The following is a 17,290-nucleotide window of genomic DNA, read 5'->3' on the forward strand; positions in this document are numbered from 1 at the left end:
TCTAAAAGAAATTCTTGCTTAAGGGCTGTCTGCGAGTAGCCTCCTGTCTATACCTGAGAGAATTCAGCAGTTCTCAAGAGCATTTGCCAGGTTTTAATCTCCAAAGGATAGGAAAATTATTGCAGAATGAAACTAAAATGGAAAAAAAAGATGAAAAATTCAAGTCGCCTGAAACAGGCCCCACCCCCTCCTGGCCTGCCACAGAATGCCCTGCAGCGAAGGTTTCTGTAATGTTGAAGCACCTTTCAAAATAGCACACAAGCCCTAGTCCTTTGTCTAATTTCTAACACAGTGAGGCCAGACTTTGTGATGGAAGAGCCTTTTGCACGCTGGCTGTGGATGTGGACAAAGAGGGTTCTTAGTTTGGGGGGTGAACCGGAGTCCGGATGGTATGGACCAGCCTTCCTCTGGTCACCTGTCATTTAATATAAACACAGTCACAGACCGTGATGGACCACAAGGTCAACTTGAATACTTCCACATACCCTTACATGGTTGTATGTGTAATATAGTGAAGCTGTAGATCTTAAATATTTTACTATTTTTTTGGAAGACTATTATTTTTAGCATGTGATTTGGGGTCGAGGGGAGTCCTTTGCAGACAGTAGCTCAGAGGTTCAAGGAAGGTCAGACTTGAGTGTTGCCATGAGTGTGCTGGTATCAGACATGACCTGGTTATTTCTACAGTGTGTGATGAGTTAATTATAAATGGTCAGGCAATAGATGCTTTTTTGGTCATTCTCAATTGCTCTTTTTGGTTTTTTAAAGATTTTATTTATTTGAGAGCGAGAGCAAGGGGAGAGAGAGCAAGAGGAGAGGGGGAAAGGGGGAAGCCAGCTTCCCACCAAACAAGGAACCCGATGCGGGACTCCATCCTGGGACCCTGAGATCATGACCTTAGCCAAAGGCAGACGCTTAACTGACTGAGCCCCGCAGGTGCCCCTGCTTTATGTTTTCTAAAGCACCAACCCCAATCCTCTGTTCGTTCTTCCTGGAGACGAACCACACGCTGATCTCCACACTCTCTGGAAGGTCGAAAGCAGCAAGGCCTAATGTTTCTTAGCAGGAGGCAGCCTCATGTCGGGGAGGCAGCCAGCTGGCCTGGGGTGGACCCAGCTCTGCGTGCTACCCACAGCCCCGTGTCCGTGTCGTAGGAATCGCTGCCACCAGGTGGCGCCGGGTCAAGCAGTGCAGTGTCCAGATGGCCCTTACAGGTGTGGTCAGCCAGTCTGGGGCTCTCGGGGGTGGCGCCAGGTCTGAACCCCTCCCATGCAGCCCTTTGATGTTTTCTGTTCCGCCTGGGGTGTTAGCGCGGATTCACCTCGCCCAGATGTAGGACCGGGGTTGTTTGGAATCGGTGTGTATTGTCAAGGCCATCGGTAGCCCACCCGGCATCTGGCTGAAGCTAGGATGAAGATTTTTGTAGGGAAAAACCTAAAGCAATCTCTGTGAATTGTCTTTTAAACAAATAGACCTTTTTTCCCCTCTTACTCTGCCAATTGTTGGTCTGCCGTCTCGCAGCCACAGTTTCAAGCCTTCTCTTGCCGCCAACCCACAAAAATGAGAGAAAAATCGACCAACTTCTTTGCACCCACGTGGCAGCACAGCGGATAAAACACAAGTTTTACACAGTGGTGGGAAGTTTGCATTTTATTTTAACTTAAAAAAAATAATCAGGAGCAAAACAGGCATGTGGAACACAGTCCTGTCAGAAAGCCCGTAACCGTCTGGTTGTAAATTGAGGCACTCGAGGAAGACCACAGACCGTTCCAGAAAATCTTCCCGGGTATCCTGCTTTACCACAGTAACTACGACCGAGGACCTGCCCCTCAGCAGACACAGAATAAATTAATCCTAGGCCAAGGTGCCAAGTGAGCTGGCCGCCACCATCTGTGCACGTTGGCCGCGGTCTCCTCCTGGGAGCGTGCGCAGAAGTGAAGCCGAGTCGTGGGTGCGTCAGAAGGAGGGGGGCGCAGGCGGTGTATGACCGCACAATATACGTATATATGACACGTATATATAGTAAACGTAGCCGGGTATCGCACATGTATATATAGCAAACCCCGCGCATCACCCGCACAGACAGCCCTTGGGCTCCCACACCGTCTAGTCACAGCAACAGAGTCCCGGGCTCAGCACGGCGACTCCACGTACTCGTTGTCCAGCCCACGGCGGAACCGCGCGGTCAGGGAGCGGCTGATGACAATCACCCGGGGCCCGATGCAGTCCTCTCTCCTGTGAAGAATGTTCCAGATGAGCATGGCAGCTGCCAGGGTGGCCAGAAGGCAGGCGCCGATGTTCAGATAGCAAGACCAGGACAGGTTGGTGTATGGGCCGATTCTGTAGAATGTCACCAGCCCAATGACCAGGACAAAACCTGCAACCAAGAGAGAAGTGTTGAGATAGCCTTACTCAGAGCCAGAAGAAGACTGGAAATGGGCTGTGGAGCCCCACAGGAGCGCAGCGCCCTGCTCTCCCCCGCCGCCCCCTTCCTCCCCGCTGTGTCTGCCTCGGGGTGAGAGCCCAAGTCATGAGTGGCCCTTTAGTGTTGAGCTGCTCTGTCGGCCTCTGTGAACTTCTGTGACCTTTGGGAGGCTGCAGAGGGACAATGTGTGTCTACTTAATGCTTGGGGGGCTCCCCAAGAAAGCAGCCTGGTCCCCACGCACGCGTCCTTTGGTCTCCAGGGCTGGGCCACGTCCCAGCCACCCTGCCCGTGGAGGTAACGCTGCTGCCGCCTGGCCCTCGCCCCCCCGACGGAGCCAGCCTCTCCTCTGCCGAGCACCTCGCCAGCTCACAGAAGCACCTCGCCAGCTCACAGAAGCGCTTCATTCATTCAAGTGAAGGGAGACACAGAAGCTGTCTAAGTCGTCTCCAGGAACAGCTCACGTCAGTGACTAACTTAGTCCTGTGTTAGCGGTTTTCTTGTTCTCTGTGTTCGCTTCTAGAGGAGCTAGAGGTTTTCTTCAAACTCCAGAACTTGGAATGCCCCACGCCCGTGTGATCCGCGGTGGGGTCGGGGACTGCGGACAGGCCTGCAGACATGGCCTGTTCTGCTCTTGCCTCCCCTCACCTCCACACACTGCACTTCGTCCTGCGGGTGCCTGCACACCCCCACACCCCTCCTCCTGCTCACTTCCCCCACAGCCTTCTCTCCTGAGTGTGGACAGAGCCCCGTGCGGACCTGACGCTGTCGGTGTCACTTCCTCTCATAGCTTGTCAGTTCTCGCAGTAGGAGAACCAGCGTTCCCTGCCTGGGACCTGTTGGCCGGGATAATCGGGCACTGATGTCTGCTAGAGCTCAGGGCTGAGTCCGGGCTGGGAGCCCCAACAGGGATAGAGGAGAGGCCGCACTGTGCTGCTGCCTGGGAGGCTGGTCCAGTCCAGCCGCCGGGAGGGGCCGGATGAGGCAGATGAGGCAGGAAGGCGGCACATTGCTGAGTGGGGCCGCGTCTGGCTGGGGTGAGGGGCCCAGGCGGTGGCAGGGGCCCAGGCAGCCCCCAAGCTCGTCTTTTCCAGCAGCACCTTACCTTCCATGGTGGTGAGCTGAGGGGAACTGTTTCCTGGAACCCAAAGTGCCTGACAAGGACAGTCTCTCACAGTGGTCTGGATGGAACCCTCTTGCCCCTCCTGGACTCGTCTCTGTCCCCTGCCCTGGGCTCTGGCCAGGCCAGCCTCCCACTGCAGTCCCTCCCCCTGCCCGGTGCTGTGACATCCGTCCGTCTGTTCATGCCGGTCCCTCTGTTCCCCACAGCCTCCCCTGCTTTCCTCAGGAAACCAGATCATGCACGACCCCTATGGCCCCAGAGCTGAGCCGCGGTAGTGCCAGCTCCTGGTTCTGGAAACTTGTAAATTAGTGCAGGGCGAGGGGCAGGGGCAGGCCTGAGCTCTCCCGAGCACAGGCAGTTCGGTCTCATTGCCACTGTACCTTCCAGAAAGTACGGAGGAAACATTTGTCCCCCTCAGTCACATGCCAGAGGACCGTGGCGGTGACTGATCTCTGTGCTGGTTCTCTGCAGCACTTTGTGGAGCTCTTTATATGCAGAATGCTTCTAGATACTTCCTTTCTGTTAAAAATAATGCATTCTCTTTGCTGTGCACACTGACAGAAAGAAACTTCTGGCATCTCTCTCTCACAGTGAGGAGTGTGTCCCTTACTCACAGTTCTGTGGCACCAAGGTTTGCCTTCCTGCAGAAAGGACTGGGAGTGCATTTTGTGCCATGAAAATGACAGTGCTTATTGTGTCCCCTCATGTTTCTGCGTCTTTGGACATTTTTTGCCAGGCAAGGGAGCTTGTTTGACCTGTTTCAACAGGACTCAGCATGACGGGGTGGGCAGGGATGACAGGAGAGGCAGCTAGTGTGTGGCCGGTGCCTGAGGTCACAGCGAGGTGGTGCCGGCTGGGGGGCAGGTGTTCTCGGTGAGGCTGGTGGGAACCTTCAGGCAGGGAGCCAGGCCGAGCAGAGAGGGTGGTGCCGGCAGGGTGGCGGTGGAGGCCAGCGTGGCAGGAGGGAACTCCCCGCGACGGCTGCCGTCGTCCAAGTCTGTGTTCGCCCTTTGCCAAGCACCATGTGGGGTTGCTGTGGTTGCAGAAACATTTGAAACTCCGACGGGCGGCCTGAGCTCCGGTGTTGCAGCACCACTGGCTGTGTGGGAGGTGTGGGGGCAGAGTACAGAGGCAAGCCCACGGAGACCCCGTGTGTGGAACTGAATGCACTGTGGGCTCCGGGGAAACTTTACAGTGACCAAGCCCATCAGGGGGACAGGGCTTGTTTGCCATGATTTCGTCACTTGGGGTTGGAGCCGCCACAGGATGCCGGTTCCCATGCCCTCCTGTAGTTTGCACGTGCATGTGCTCCGCAGCATGGCCCGCGCTCCACAGGAGGGCCTGTCGTGTGCGCTCGACGGAGGCATGCTTCCCTTGTCCTAGGGGAGCTGGCTTTCTTCTTCCAGGGGTGCAGATGAAGTTTATCCCCACAGCGTGGGGCTCCAGGTAACTGAGTCACCCCGGGCCTGTGTGGTGAGCACAGGGTAGTAGGGACAGGCCCGCGTAAACCCTGCCAGACAGTGGTGTTGGCTGGGCCGTTGACACCAAGAGGCCCCCGTGTATGGACACTCAACTCCAGGCAGTGAAAGTAGTAACTCATGGGACCAGCGACAAAGTGATGCGCAGAGCAGCCGCCGGCTTCCGGAACCCCACACCGCACCACCGCGCCGCCCCGTCCCTGAGTGGCAAGGGTCTCTCAGGCCCATGCAGGGGCTGGACCACAGGGCAAGATGTGGGACTCTGTCCTGTCTATACTGGTCAGCGCCACAGGGTTTCTTAACTGCCTTGTTGCTTGTTTTCTTGAGGTCAGTGTCATGTATGCATCTGTCTTTGAACACAGGGCAGGTTAGTACTTTGTACTGTCTTCGTCTGTTTATCCCATTCTCCCTCGTGTTAGGCTCTTTTGCCTGCAATGCACACAAACCCAGAGTGTGGAGCTACTTCTGTGTGGAGAGTCAGATTTATATAGTAAAGATGAAAGAAAGGGCGCTCCGGGGCAGGTCGGTGGGCTAGAGAACGTGAACTCACAGAGGCACGAACAAGCTGAACCTCACTCCCCATGCCCTGCGAGGTGATGGATCAGTATCAACACGGAGCTGGATGGACAGAGTTGGAGGGAGTCTGTCCGTCCAGAGCACTATGAAGTCCCAGCAGGAGCAGCCCCGGCGAGTCTGCAGCCCCGCGGACAGTGCATCTCAAGTCTCCAGCCTCACAGGCTGCCCCTCACTTGGCTCTTCTCTCCAGGCAGAGTGGGAATGGAAGTCTAGTTCTGTATCCTCACGTGAAAAAAGACTTGAAGAATCCACATGTATGTGACTTACTCTGCGTAAAGACCCATGTTGGCTTTTACTTGGTTTCAGTTCAACTTAGAACACATATAGTAAGGAAAAGGGCTTGGTTCCCCAGCGTTAAAAAAAAAACAAATGTAGAAGGAGGCTCTCCTGACCAGGAGGATACCAGGAAGCTTCTAGAACAGTGGCCCAGGCTCAGAACTTCCAGAAGAGCCTGAGCTGCGGTGGATGTGATGTTGGTCCGGCGCAGGGACGGGTGGACCCCACCCGGGCCACTGAGGGTGGCACGAACTGCACAGACACATGGCACGTGGAGATCTCCCGTGTGTGCCACATTTCAGCAGTGAAAAGCCGCAGGGACATGGACAGGCACGTGGCCTCGCCGGCCACCTCCAGCCTCCGCCTTGATGCTGGGTAACTGCCATCATGTAGACATTCTTCTGAAATCCTGCTCGCTGTTTGCTTCATGAAATTCTTCTGCTGGGGGAGAGGCGAGGGCTCTGGGAGTAGACCCAGTCTAGGCTGGCCTTAAACCCCGGGCCCCCCATCTCTGGCAGGCCCTGCTGTGCAGACCCCCTCAGAATTGTCCCAGAGACTTTTCGCCCAAGACTTCCCAGTGATGTTCATGTTTGTCCAGAAACAAACGCAAGCGGAAAGTTTGTGCAAACAGCCCGAATTCTACATGTGGGATCCCATCCTCATGAATTTCTGTTTCCAAAGCAAACAGCCCCTTCCTGTGAGCAGGCCACGCGGGCGCTGTGAATCACGGCTCAGCCCGCAACGCATCCCTTCCCTCTCACTTCCTTCCTGCCTGCTTCCAAAGGCTCAGTGCCTGTCAAAGGGGCCTTCCTGCTGGAGTGACGGTCAAGCACGTGCAGATGGTAGAAGGAGAGACCATGGAGCTGAACCCCGAACCTTCCCACAGCAGACCTGCCTTGCATGGCACCTGCGACGGCTTCCAGAGAGACCATCCACAGAGCGGACTCGCACGTGGCCCGCCTCTGGGCATGGCCGTGGTTGGGATGTCCCAGCGTCTGTGAGCAGTGACATGATGGGATCCACGTTGTTCCTCCCCAGAGGCAGGGATTCTGGGCAAGGAAGAGCTAAACGTACAGCGGATCTGGTCGTGTTTACATGGAACTGAGCTTCTGCATGGCGCCTGACGTTCTGCCACTCCGAGCAGCCTGGAGGACATGGACGTAAGGGGAAAACGTGGGGCGCGGCCTGTGTGCGGACCAACGCCGGGGAAGCAGGTGCCAGAGACAGAAAGGCACGTTGTCCATACCGAGCCGGGCACTGCCTTACTGTGAAAAACAGGAAGTTGTATATTCCTCTGAGAAGGTCCCGGAGCTTATGGGAACAGCAGAACCCCACTGGCTCAGGAGATGCCAAGACAGCTGCCGCTTCCCAGTCCGCTGGCCCATGAGGCCTGATAGCACGAGCGTTCTCAGGGGCACAGACTACTTAGGGCATCCGTAGAGTTTGCCAGCGTAAGAAGAAATGTTAAGATTTCCAGAAGCCAGAGACGCGGAGCCCAGAGGCTTCCGCAGTGATTCTGCTCCCTCCGTCATCCCATGAGTTGGGAAGGCTTTGTGTCAGGAGGAGGGCCGGGCCAGGTGCGGGCTAGTGGGGGTGGGCAAGTCCACCAGCCGCAGGACATGTGTGCGGGGCAGCACCCTGAGGTGCAAGTGACTGTGACCGTGGGCTGAGGGCCCGAGCTGCACCTGTGCGTTCGCTCGCTTGGGAGCGGGACGTGAGCTCAGGCCCGCCGGGCAGCGTCCCCACAGGAGGCAAGGACTCACTGGAGACGGTTCCCAAGGAGAGCCCGGTTCCATCTCGGAGGCAGTCAGAGCACAGCACAGAGCAGAGGCCTCTGCAAGTCTGCGTTTGAACTAAACGTTTGTACTTGAATTAAACCTGTTAGCGGTGGCGATCAGGCTTTCAGAAGAACCGAAGTCTGAGCACGCTGCAGTGTCACTCACATGACTGAAGGGAGCCCAGACCAGAGTTCTGCAGACGCAGAGCTGGGCCAGCGGAGGAGCCCAGAAGAGCTGTCAGATTGTCCCATCTAAAAATTTTTGCCTGGGACCTAGCTTGGCCAATCAGTCCTGTACAGCCGGCAGCCAGGGCCCAGGACTTTGAGCACCCAAAGAGCCACAGGATGGCCACCTTAGGAAATTTGGGCCCCACCGGCCAGGGCGGTCCTCAGGCCTGCTGGTGGGGCTCTGGCACGGACTCCAGGTGCGGCAGGGCGTGCCCCGCTCTGACCGCAGGGCAGTGTGGTGTCCCCAGCAGGCCCACAGCAGGAAGTCAGGACGGTCCCAGCGGCAGGCTGGCGTCAGCTGCACAGCTGCCCAGGAGCATAGGGGCAAGGTGGGCCATCTGGGGCCTCAGAACTTGACATGGCACCTCGACATCCCAGGGACAGTGAAGGAGCCTCACACCAAGGGTCCCGCCAGGCGCACTGCCTGCCGAATCCGCTCTCAGTGGCCTACCGTGCTCCAGGCGTCACTCGGTGTGTAATGCAGCGTCCGCGGTAATCATGCCAGGATGACCGTGTGCCTTTGTTCATACAGCAGGGAGAGCAGACTCACAAGCAGCCGTCGGCCAGAGCAGGAGAAGAAAGGCCAGAGGATGGGTCTGCAGAGTCAGCCTCTAGGAGCCTGAACGGGTGCGAGGCTGCAGGAGGGGGTTGTGTGCGCGCGCGTGGGGATTAGCCCGTTGGCCAGCGCCCGGGCAGGTCCTCATCACAGATCCTCCGGGCTCCTCTGCCCACCCCCACGCTCCTGATGTCATCACAGGGAAATTCGGGGTTGCAATGGGATGATCAGTTCATGGAGGTGGAATAAGGGACAGAAACTGGTCTTTTCAACTTTGAGGTAAATTAAAATTACACTTGGAAGATTGTGCAAGGAAGCTGGAAACTAGTGCGTGTGACTGCGTGGACAAGGGTGGAATACAGCAGGTGGAATAGCTGGGAGTGACTGGTCTGAGAACTACAGCTTCAGGGCCCCACGTGTCCCTATGACAGGGTGCCTCGGAGGAGCAGGTGTGAGGAGCAGGGCCGGGTGCCCGGACGGGAAGGGCGGCGGGCGGGCGGGGAGTCCAGCTTGTCCGGCCTCCCCGTGAATTCGTCAGCACCTTCTCACCCTGCTGCCCACCCTCCAGCCCCCGCGCTGGGGACTGAAGGTTCGCTTGCATAACAGGTACCAGCAGGCATTTCCCCTCCTGGGACAGGATATCCCGGCGCCCTTCAGTCTCTCCCTGACTGTTTAAAGCAGACCGGAGCACAGGAAAAAACCTAACTCTAAAATTAGCAGCATGGTGGAAGAAAGACACGCGGCTGCATTCTGTACTGTTTGTCAATGAAACAAGTCTAAACACGGCCAAGTGCATTTCCTTTTTGGGCAAAACAGACCTGTGGGAGTGATGGTGGGACGCCTCGGAGAGAAGCCTGCAGAGCCTGTGCTCCTGGCTTTTTCCAGCAGCCTTTGCAGGTCTGATGGTCTGTGAGTGTGCCAGACAGCTCACATTTCCTTCACTGGGCTCCCCAGTCTCCACTTGTTCAACACATGTGTGATTTGAAAGCAACACTGTCTTGTTCTGGAATGAGGACTCGCCACAAGTAAGATGTCCATTTGAAGCCAAGGCCACGCTCTCTCTCCCAATAACTCTAAGTAAGTAATGCCATGGCCCGTTTGTTCTCCTGCAAGGAGTTATTTTCAGGATCAAGAGCTGTTCTGTTCATTTCTTCAGTGCCTGGATATCTGTTCCTAATCTTCCACTTCCTTCTGGAAGGGATGGAGTTTCAGATAAGCCCATGCGATAGAAGTGGGCAGCTTCAGTGAGGCCGAGGACCCCATTTCTGCCTTATGGCCCTAAGGTCAGGAGAGGGCAGAGGAGTGACTTTTCTGAACAGTCACTGTCCTCTGGGACGTCCGTGTTTCCCAGCTCCATGGACAAGGGAAGGAGGCCGAGGGGGTCAGAGATCCCATCTCACCCATCTCTTTGCTTCTCAAGACCAGCCTGACGGGGACAGACAGAGGTACCAGCCCCAGCCCCAGTTCCTATGGATCGCAGGTGACAGGGCTAAGGCACATGGCCAACTGCCTCAGCCCCAGAGCTACTCTTCCCTGGAAACCGCCTGGTCAGCCCTTGCCATTCCTGGGCCCTGCAGGTGACCCGGCTATGGGGAAGTGACTGGTCCAGGACCACCCGCCTTCTATTAAAAGGCACAGGAAGGCCTGTTTCCAATTCCTGATTCCCACCCAGGTCACTTTCCAGCATGTGAATTCCTGCCAGTCTGTCAGCCTCATTCTCCAGAAAGATAAGGGCCGGGGCCATTATTCCCGGAGTGATTCACTTCGGACTTCCTGCCGTGTCTTTACTGGGGCTCCTGGAACTGTACCTTCGGTGCTGGGGCGTGCCGCCACTCTCCACCGGCTCATCACGTCCCCACACCCCGGCACACGTCATACTTCCGCAGGCCCTCCGCTCAGATGTTCCCCAGTGGGCAGCAGAAAACCTGAACATCTCCAGGAGTCCACGCTCATTAAACCTGACCCGGGGAGAAGGAGGCGAGGCGGGGTGGGGGGAAGCCAGCAGAGAAGTCCCTCTGCTCCGTGGGGTCACGTGGAGAGCTTCTGTGGCTTCCGTGGCCACTTGTGCACAACTTCCCGAAACAGTACTGTCTGCCGTTTGCCCCGCTGCTGCCACCATTCTCAGCCTTTCAGGACCTTGGGTGTGCCCGTGTCCTTTCTCTGTTCACCCTGCAGCAGTCTCACTCCTGTTGGGGGCAGGGGCTGTTGGGTGCGGGAGCCACGACAGGGCGTGTGCTCAGGTGCGAAAGTGTTCTTGGCACTTTGTGCTGCTCAGGAGGGAGAGCCCGCCACTGGCCCGGCCGGGTCCCCGGAAGCTGCGCAGGTCACGGAGTGTGTAGATGGGCCCGGCCAGAGCCTCGTGCTCTGCTGACCTCCCCGATCACGTGGCGTTAGTGGGGGAGGCGGCAGAGGAGGCGGCCTGCGGCAGGCTGCCGCATCATCACAGGAGGGGCTTTAGCCCAGGCAACCAGCCACGCTGGCTGCAGACGGGCACAGAACGGAGCAGATGCCGCACACCTCAGAGAGCCAGCCCGGGAGCCTCGAGTGCCCGCCCCCAGAGCCCCTTCTCACAGCAGGAGAGTGCAGGAGCATGGGGGCAGCCAGAAACACACAGCGGTGCTCGCTGCAACCTCAGTGCCCTCCCCTGTGTTTCTGTCTCGCTTCTGCCCACAGCGAGAGGTGGGAGGGGGACCCACGGGGGTCGCGGGGATGTGAGAGGACCGCAGCGGGCCCGCCAGCCCCACACAGCTGAGAGTGCGGTCGCCCTGCCTGCCCGGGGCCCGGGATACTCACTCGCCAGCTGGAACGCGGCAGCCATGGCCTCCTCCCAGCACTGTGACTCAGATGACATCAGGGGCAGGCCCGTCAGCCCCAAGGCGAAGGTGAGCTGTCCCGCGGCGAGCGCGGCTGTGGCCACCAGGTTGCAGGCGCGCATCATGTCGAACTGCACTGTGAGAAGGACAGGGAACAAGACAGGTGGTTGGCTTGGACTGGCTCCCGCCTCTGTCTGCTCCCGGGGCCTCACTGACCCGCCATCCCTGGCCCCTCGCTCTCTAGCTCCCATGCGCTGTCACGAAAGGTCCACGGAGGGACACAGCTTCCACACATGTAGGCAGGATCACGCCCCCTGGGAAGTCAGGCCCCTCCCCCACGATGCCCCTGCCCTGAGAGCAGAGAGGACCGTGGCTGTCTCGGCCCTGCCCCACCAGGCCCCAGCCTGCCATTGTGTCTGTGACTGTGGCCCACAGGTGGGCAGGTGGTCTTTGTATTTAGCGCCTGAGAGCCCGGAGCGAGCCGAGACGTTAGGCCTCTGCCCGCCCCAGGTCCGGCTGCCCCTGCCCATCACGTGTCGAGCGGCTTCCTCCTCCCTGTTGTCTGTTGGAGGCTGAGGGCTCCTGCCCCCTGCAGATTCCAGGCCTTTCCTTGAGGCCAGCACAGACACGGACAGGGCCATAGCAGCAGAGGCCTGGCCGCTGGGAAGTCAGGGTGGCCCTGAGGGCAGAGGGGCTGCTGGAGGATGACAGCCCCCACCCATCGAGCTTCCTCATCGTGCTGAATCGCTGAATCAGCAGCTGCTTCTGCCATGGTTGGCGGTGTAGATGAGCCACGTGGACGGTGAGCGCGGCCAGTTCTACCCTCTGACTTTTCTCCCCAACGCCACTCTCTTGCCCGGGCTGGGGGCGCACGCTCTGCTCGTCAGGGCAACTGCAAAGTGTCTCTACCGTTGCTAGAATCCCTCACACTCCTCTGAGTCAGTAAGCACCTGGGGTGCCAACGGCGGGGCCTGGCGAGTGCGGGCTGCTGGTGCCAGGGCGGCCCTGGGGCCTGGTGGAGAGGCACCAGCACCCACATTTCCTCACCTCCCCAGGCCAGAGGTCACTGCTCAGGCTGAGAGCCAGGCTTCAGGCCAATTTGCCTGAACCTTCCTGGCTGCCCACACGGTCTCCACGGCGGAACCCATGGCACAGCCAGCCTGAGCAGTGGCCGCATATGCGTGCCAAACGCCAGACTGGTCCTGCCGTCAGGACAGATCGGGCTCCAGGCCGGCCCTTCCTGTGTGCTGAAGACTGGCCGACTTGCCTCCCCTGCTTTTCACGTGCTCTTCTGGGGTCTTCACGCCCTGTGTCCTTCGCAGTTAGTTTTACCAACACGTGACCACGCAGAGGTTCTACCCTCAGAGGTGCTCGGATCTGGGAGGTGGTGTGACCTCAGAGATGACGGGCGGTAGATACAGTGGGCACTCGGATTCAGAGCCCAGGGAACTGTGGGCTTCCCCGGCGCAGCGTCGCACGCCGGGCAAGGAGTCTGTGGTGCACACTTGCACGGAGAGGAGCGGCCGGCCCTCCTGTGCTCTCCACCCAGCTCTCTGTCCTTCCTGGGGTGCCGAGCAAACAGCACACCCTGGCCACCCACGGCCCCCCGTGGCCTCCTCACCCCATCAGCCTCTGGTTTTGTGGATGTGGAAGTGTGGGAGGGGGAGGGATACAGCAGTGACGGCCTGCAGACCCACCACCTGCCTGAAAAGTTTGCTTTGCAGGCCACACTCTGTCCACCAGCCACCTGGAGGGGACCTTTAAGTGGGGAGGGGCGCACCGGGCGCTGGTGTTTGACGGGCTGTCGTCACCGTGTGCATAGCCTGGGTAGTGGCACCCCGCAAGGACGTGGCAGGAGGGTCTGTGGCCGGTCCGAGCGTGACGCACACCATCGCACCCCAGCCCCAGTGCCCTCTGTCTGCCTCGGTGGTGAGACTTCTCACGCGCTGGGGTCAGAGAGTGGTGACCCCCCCCCTGGGCAGGGTGCCCCAGGTTTAACCGCATGCCTATTCACCCCTTCCTCGCTTTAGAAAAGGAGGTTAGGGTCCTGACAATGTCTGGAATCTGGAACGACAAAGAAACGCCCGGAGAACAAGTCCGACCAGGATTCATCCCTGCCAAGTCCCCACCGCTTCTTCCAGTGAGGAAAGCCCCCCGAGCAGGGGTAACCATCACGACCGCCGCACACAGCCCAGTGAGGTAGAGGGAAGGAAGAGCCCCCGGTTCTGGAGGACAGGGCTCCACGTGCCGTATCACTCCGGAACCCTGCATACAGTTCCCTGACGGAGTCCAGGACATCAGGTGGGGCCACCTCACCACATGTGCCCCATGACCACGGGTGTCTTGGACTCTGGGCTCTGCAGGGTGTTGCCAGGACCCTGGGAGCAGAGCAGACGAGCATGACGCCCATCCCTGAGCTGCCGCCACGGCTCCCCCACCCGCCGCAACGTCTAGAGTCTCTAGGACGGCCTGACTCTTGCACCTGAGACGGGGAGCTGGGGATGGATCAAGTCAGGCCTGCGGCCACCAACATCAGACTCTCCCGGATCGGGATGACTGCGGAGTCTGCCGCGCGGCAGGGCGCTCGGTGCTGAGCCAGCGCGCATCTGAGCGTGGCACCAGCTGCCCCTTTCTCCCCCATCCCTGCACCCAGCGCAGTGGCGGTGCACAGGGGCTGGGGTATTCCCTAGGGGCCTGAGCCTGGGAACTCGGAAACCAGGTGCTGGGAGGCTGCTCGCAGATGAGCCTCCGGCCACCCTGCAGCCTGAGCACACGGACCCGGACCCGGTGAGGAGTGCGTCAGGGACTCAGCGTCCCTCACAAGAACCTTCCGTGGTGTCTCCCTGGTTTGGGGCACACATTGGTGCTCAGAGGCTAAGGCTCAGCCGCCACAGATGCGTTACCAGCAGTGAGGTTGTTGTAGAAGTTCCACAAAGAGCTTATCAAGTCAGGGAGGGAAAACAGGCAGCTGGCCAGGTGTGCAGGGGGTCTGGAGGCAGAGCACATCCCCACCCCGTGTACCCTCCTGGCCTCAGCAAGGCCGCAGAAGGTATGGATGCCCAGGGAGGGCACCTGCTCGACCCTGCAGCCCAGGTTGGGAGTGCTCTGTGGGCCGGGCAGCACAGAGCCCACACTAGAGCCGCAGGGTCACTGGCTTGCATGACTCCTCAGGACAGCCCCAGGACCCAGCGAGTCCCCTGGGACACAAGGTCAGCTGCACTGAATTCCGAGAGTCTGTGGAAAAGTTTGAAAGTCCTGTGCGTCAGGGAGGTGGGAGGGGCTGACAGAACCCCAGGCTGTGTGGCAAGGGGCTCTGAGTGGGCAGACTGGGGTTGTCCTCCCCCCCCCCCGCCAGGGACCTCGGCTGAGCACGTGTCTCTTGCAGCCTCCATCTCTTTGTGGACTTGGATGCCACCCCCGCCTCACTTCCTCAAGTACACCGCCGCACTTCCTCCAAGCACGTGGCAGGTGGGGACATTCGTACCCCGAACACAGAACTCCTCACCTGTGCTCCTTGAGGACTTGTCGGACGCAGAGCAGTTAGCAAAGGCCCAGCCACGGCCTCGTGCTCTCAAGAGGGCGAGCTCTGCCTCCTGCCTGTCTGTGAGCGAGACCCTCGTCAACAGCTTTGAAGAGTCAGCTTGGGAGACCTCTGCCTGTCAGCGGCTGTGACCTCATAGATGACACATTAGGTGACCAATGTCTCATTGCGAGCCTTCCCACCCACACACTTGGACCTGACCCCACGGTCAAAGTCCACTCCCCACCTTCCAGAGCAGTAAACAGACCCCACTGCCAGCGATCGGCCAGGGTCAGGACAAGACAGCAAGGGACTCTCTCAAGAGCCATGGCCGGGAGCCCCTTCTCTACCCTTGTGGCTGGTCTCCCAGAAGTCCTGCCTCAATGACCCCGACAGCTGTGGAATGAAGTCAGAACTCAGCCACGTGTTTTTAAGCTCCTTGTTTATTTTACTCCCTAACAAGGTGTATTTTCCACCAAGAAAAGTGGGTCCTTCTTGATCTGGTTAGTGTGTCTGCCCTTTCCCCGTGCGTGGAGGCAGAGAAAATCCCCACCTCTGCACAGGAAGAATTCTGTTCTCGAGGAGCCGGGGCAGGTGTGGGCCCCACTGGGAGGGTGGGTTCAGAGCTCGGGGCTCGCCCAGGTTGCCCGTCACCAAACGCATGCCCCATGCCCACCTCGAGCCATCAGAGCTCGCGGGTCCTGACCTCCCTATAAAGGAGGCACAAAGATAAGCAGACTTACGTTTGACGGTGCCTCGAGCCTCCTGGAAGCCTGCCGCCTCAGAGCCCCAGCCCACAGCTTCACAGTCCCGTGAGTCCGTCTGCCCCGGCCGCAGCCCGGCACTCGGTCCTCCCCGGGCCCTGTCCGCCAGCCAGCAGGACTTCCACAGCCCCACGCTCCGCTTGCGTCCGTCCTCCAGCGTCTGGTACACCCAGTTGGGGGTGAAGGCCGCCACGTTGTTGAGGACAAGGGAGACCAGAGCCACCAGCACTGCCGTGGCCACCAGTTTCTGGACAGTCATCGCTGACTGCCGGTGCTGTCTGCCGGTTGTGGAGAAAGTCCCAGCCCCACTCAGCTGCTATGGCCAAGGAGAGCTGAGACCAGCTAGGGGCTGCTAGAGGACATCAGCACTCATTCTTCGAAGCATGAGGAAGGCCCGTGTGACAGGTGCAGTGAGCTCACCTCGGGCCCTCCTTACCCTCCCTCCTGCACCTGGAGCAGGGCCAGGCCTGAGCTGCAGCCGGCCTCTCGGCCCATCCTTGGGGGGAAGCCGGGGCACCCGCGAGAGTCCAGAGTCGTGCGCGCGCCGTCTTCCTGGGAGGCAAGGCCTCTTCTTCCCACACGAAACCGGAGAGGTGGGCGGCAACGTGGGGGTCTGTCCCGCCTCACTCCTGAGAACCAGCTCCACACAGCGGAGCCAGCAGCCAGTCTCGGAGCAGGGCCGGGGCTAGCTGTGTCGGGAGCCGTTCCGCCTCTTGACGCGTGCGACCCTGCCCCGTGCCTCTGCCGTGAAACAGCTAGTCCTGGAAGGCAGCGCGCCTGTGGCGGGGAAGTGCGTGTGCGTGTGTGTCTGTGTGTGTGCGCGCGTGCGGCCCCCCACCGCCACTCCGCAGAGAGGAAATGGTTGTTTTTGAGGCTGTTTTTTGTTAGCTGGATGGAGGGCGTAGCCAACTGCAACAAATAGCGGCCAGGCCACGGCAGCCAGACACTAACAGGATGTGTTTCCTGATAGGAAAGCAGGGCGGCCTTCTCAGCTCCTGCTCCGGGACCCTCCTCCCCTGCCCTCCCCACCTTCCTTTCCTAAAGGGAAGGCCCGGGTGCCTGCCCAGAGCAGACTCATGGTCCCACTTATCTGTCTCACACCCCACCAGCCCTGCGCTCAGGTACTCCACAGCAGCCATGGAGGCAGGTGGTCCCCACGGGGCACACTCCTGCCCTGGGCCCGGGGCCTGGGTGGGCAGGGCGTGGGTGGCCGGTCACCCACAGCCATCTTGTGGTTCCCCCGGGCATGTAGGTGCCCCAGGGCCTGCGCTTGTCACAGGGGTTCACGGACAGTGGACAACATGGCCCCACACAGTATAGAGGTCCCCACTTGCCACCCAGATGGGCGGATCGGGGCCCATACCCACAGAACTGGCAGGCCAGAGCGTGGTCCTGGAGGGAGGTGCGGGAGGCGGGTCCTGGACCCGCAGTGCAGGTCCCCCAGCAAGGTCTGAGGGCGGAGGGACGGGTTTGTGGCCTGGGCTGTGATTGTGCTGACCGTGTGTCCCGATGAGGGAGCTCAGTCCCTTTTGCACATGCGGACACGCAGGTCAGGGACGGTGCTGACCGTCTGAGATGCCACGCCTTGAAGCAGCTGCACACCTGCTTCTAGAATGCGCGCCCCGGATGCTGTCCGGTCAGCCTCGGGCTCCAAGCTGCCCGCCCACCATCTGGCGCGCTCGTCACAGGCGAGGAGGCTGGGGTGCAGGGAGGCCACACACCTGCCCAGGTGACAGAGGCAGCAAGATGAGCCCGG

General features: G+C 59.5%; 2 protein-coding genes across 5 annotated transcripts in view; one reads left to right on the plus strand and one right to left on the minus strand.

Annotated features, from left to right (window-relative positions):
* IFT140 (intraflagellar transport 140) overlaps positions 1-17,290 on the plus strand; it is a 71,903-nt gene that overhangs the window by 38,875 nt on the left and 15,738 nt on the right. The gene's annotated exons all lie outside the window — the stretch shown is intronic.
* On the minus strand, positions 1,636-16,611 carry TMEM204 (transmembrane protein 204). Its single transcript, XM_059415726.1, has 3 exons — positions 15,514-16,611; positions 11,231-11,386; positions 1,636-2,377 (listed from the first exon to the last, which is right to left on the minus strand). The coding sequence occupies exons 1-3, from the start codon at positions 15,791-15,793 to the stop codon at positions 2,133-2,135; spliced, it is 681 nt and encodes a 226-aa protein (XP_059271709.1). The 5' UTR covers positions 15,794-16,611; the 3' UTR covers positions 1,636-2,132.

Source organism: Mustela nigripes, chromosome 11 (assembly GCF_022355385.1).
Source record: "Mustela nigripes isolate SB6536 chromosome 11, MUSNIG.SB6536, whole genome shotgun sequence".
Classification (NCBI taxonomy): domain Eukaryota; kingdom Metazoa; phylum Chordata; class Mammalia; order Carnivora; family Mustelidae; genus Mustela; species Mustela nigripes.